A 3,466-nucleotide genomic window follows, 5' to 3' on the forward strand; every position below is an offset into this window, starting at 1 on the left:
GTTCGAGACCAGCCTGGTCTACAAGAGCTAGTTCCAGGACAGGCTCCAAAACCACAGAGAAACCCTGTCTCAAAAAAAAAAAAAAAAAAAAAAACTAGGGCTGGAGAGATGGCTGCTCTACAAGGGGTCCTGAGTTCAATTCCCAGCAACTACATGGTAACTCACAACCATCTGTAGTGGGATCTGATGCCCTCTTCTGGCAGAAAGTTGTACATGCAGCTGGAGCACTCATGCATATTAAATAAAGTTCGAGAAAAAAAGACTGAAAGCAAAACAAACTATGACTTTCATTTTTGATGATTTTTCTCGGCATGGGGCATGGCCTGGTGCCCTCTGAGGCATGTCCCATGAGGGTGCTACCTACAGTTTTTCTGTAAAATTACCTTCCTTTTCAACAGGTTCTGCTCCAGACAAGTCCCTATCATGTGGACTCACTCCTGCAGCTCAGTGACGCCTGCCGCTTTCAGGAGGATCAGGAAATGGCTCGAGACCTTATAGGTGAGCCAGCTGCATCTGCCGCTCGAGCCCCTCCAACTCACAGGCAAATGCGGCTTCATGAGATGACAAAGGATGTTTCATGGAGATAGAATTCACTTGTGTAGAATGTACAACTCACTGTTTTTAGTGCACGCAGGTGTATAGCCTTTACCACAGTCTGTATCCATCCGTTTTAAACCCTTTTGTCCGTAAGCAGCCCCTGTCCTTCAGTCCTGGGAACAAGTAGTGTACTTTGTCTGTAGTTATGCTTGAAGTGTAGAGGTCATGCAAACATGGCTTTTGTGTTTGGCTTCTTCCTTTACTGTCTTTGCTATCCGTGTTGGAGCATGTGCCCTACTTGCACCCTGATGTTGCTGTGTACTTGGTCTGGGTGTAGTCTGCGTTTTCTGTATGTCACTAGTTGATGAACATATAGGTTGTTTTCTGGCTGTCGGAAACGGGGCTGCTATGACATACATGTGCAGGCTTTGTACGGGTGCCTGTGGTGTACACGTGTGAGTGCCTCGGTGTTAGCAGATCGCAGCACCAGCTGTCGTGGAGGAGTAGCTGGGGAGTCCTGTGTGCACCCTCTTTCTTGCAGGGTCCCAGTTCACGACCTCCCTCCTTCCAGAATGTTCCTTGTTTTGAGTTGTTAGAGGAGAGAGTTATAGTCATTTGTCTGTGACAGCATCCTCTGGTATTTGTGGCCCACAGAGAGAGCACTGTACAGCATGGAGTGTGCATTCCACCCCTTGTTCAGTCTCACCAGTGGGACTTGCAGGCTGGATTACCGCAGACCTGAGAACAGGTGAGTTTGGGCCACCCTAGAGTGAGTAACGGGCTACCTTCAAGTCACATGAGTGACTGTTATGAGCTTAGTGGGGAACAGGTGATGTAAGACTGTCCCAGGGAATAGATCAGGGCTTTGACAATTCAGATCACCGTCTAAGCTTTGGTATGTTCACTGCTGAACTGTAGAGGGCTGGGCTCAGGGAATCAGGCATCAGATTGGCCCAACAGTAAACCTATTCAAGTTATAAGTGAACCTGACAAGCCACAGAACAGCGAGGGCTGGAATCATGCTCTCTGTGTGTTTGAAGGAAGACCCATTCCCAGGGAGGTTAAACTATTTAGCGTGCTTTGCAGTTTTGTTCCTGATTCTTAAGTCTGAGATGAGCACGGGCACAGCTTGACTTCGGGGATCACACGGAGAGGATTCTCTTTACCATGTTTCTCTAGGCCTGCCCACCCTCTGGTTTTAGCTCGTATGTGTCTCCCTCCCTCCCATCTAGCACTCTGCTTCTCTGGATACCCTGGTCTTCCGTTATAGGAAGTCCTGCCACCTTAGCTACAGCTGTTGTCTGATCTCCTGCACAGAATGTTGGGACTGAATCTCCTCCTCTGGGTTCCTGTGTATTACTTTTGTCTCTTCTAGTTAAACTCTACTTTGAAACAATTTCTAAAATTAAGTCGCCAAGATGACTAAAGCCATCCAGCTTTGTGCTTCCAGGTGTGATGCTATGACAACTGGTAAATCTGAGCATAAGTTAAGAGTATAATTACATAGGTTCTAATTCTTTTCCTTCAAAGGTAACCAGTAAACAGCTAGCAGGAAGACAGGTTTAGCCAGGTGTGGTGGCACATGCCTGTAGCAGGTCATATTTGATTACATAGTAAATTTGATGCCAACCTGGGCTACATGAGATCTCCTCCTAAACCAGAAAAAAAAAAGAAAAGAAAAGACATTGATTGTAGCCTAGGATAGTGGCACTCGTGAACGGATTAGCATTCTGAAGTAGGAAGATCTCTGAGCCATTTTATTCAAGGTTAGACTTGGCTGTAGAGTCAGACCGTGTCTCAGAACTGGAAAAGCTTGATTTTCCTGGCTAAGTATATTTATTACTAAATAACGAGGAGCACGCATTTCCTGCAGACATGCAGGGAATGGTCACAAACCCTGTATCTAGCCACATAGGAACTTCGGTCGCAACCCAGAGGGTAGACACAGTGCTGGCCCTTCCCGTTGCCATGCTCTGCTCTTCCGTCACTAATGCGCAGGTAACTGTCTCTGATCTAGGAGCTTCTATCTGGCCCTCTACAAGCAGATGAGTTTCTTGGAGAAGCGAGGATGCCCACGTACTGCGCTGGAGTACTGCAAGCTCATCTTGAGGTGAGGATTCACTTTGGCTGCATGGCTACCTGTCCCCACCACAGTGGTCCCAGATCTGTGGGGTCTCCAGCCATGACAACACTTCCTCTGTCTCCCTTGTTCTCCACTTACTGTGCTGCCTCCGGAAGCCTTGAGCCAGATGAGGACCCCCTGTGCATGCTGCTGCTTATTGACCACCTGGCCTTACGGGCCCGGAACTATGAGTACCTGATCCACCTCTTCCAGGAGTGGGAGGTATGTGCAAGCCATGTGCAGCTGTGTGTCTGTCTCCCTTACCTTTCTCACCCACACCCTATGTGCTTGAGGGATGGTTCTGTGATGAGATGGTGAAGGCACGAGCCAGAGCTCAAGTAGCTCCCAAGAGCCTTAGGAGAACCCCTTCCCACGGGCCTGCACCAAGAACACATGCACAAACAGTGGTACCAGTGGTGACGGAAAGTTGGGAAAACCCCACAACTCACTCTGGTCCATGTAAGAAGTGATCATGAAGCAGACCGTCATATAGGGGTCACCACAGGGAACCTCAGCATTCAGACCCACATTTCTGCAGCAGTGCTGGACAGACAGTCATAGATCAGTCACTGTGCCTTATCAGATTTATATGTAAATAAAAATGAAAGATAGCAGCTGAGTGTTGGTGACGCACACCTGTAGTCCCAGCACTCGGGAGGCGGAGGCAGGTGGATCTCTGTGAGTTCGAGGCCAACCTGGTCCACAAGAGCTAGTTCAGGACAGGCTCCAAAGCTACACAGAGAAATCCTGTCTCGAAAAACTTTTTTTTTTTTTTTTTTTTTGGTTTTTCGAGACAGGGTTTCTCTG

At 48.1% G+C, this 3,466-nt stretch overlaps 1 protein-coding gene across 4 annotated transcripts in view; it reads left to right on the plus strand.

Annotated features, from left to right (window-relative positions):
- Nucleotides 1-3,466, plus strand: part of Tcf25 (transcription factor 25) — a 34,177-nt gene that overhangs the window by 18,665 nt on the left and 12,046 nt on the right. For all 4 annotated transcript variants that reach the window (XM_005345838.3, XM_005345839.3, XM_005345840.3 and 1 more), the window contains 4 exons: nt 399-498; nt 1,192-1,285; nt 2,555-2,647; nt 2,776-2,881. In XM_005345838.3, the coding sequence (XP_005345895.1) occupies nt 399-498; nt 1,192-1,285; nt 2,555-2,647; nt 2,776-2,881 (393 nt within the window). The remainder of the gene's footprint in view (nt 1-398; nt 499-1,191; nt 1,286-2,554; nt 2,648-2,775; nt 2,882-3,466) is intronic.

Source organism: Microtus ochrogaster, chromosome 4 (assembly GCF_000317375.1).
Source record: "Microtus ochrogaster isolate Prairie Vole_2 chromosome 4, MicOch1.0, whole genome shotgun sequence".
In the NCBI taxonomy this organism is placed as follows: Eukaryota; Metazoa; Chordata; class Mammalia; order Rodentia; family Cricetidae; genus Microtus; species Microtus ochrogaster.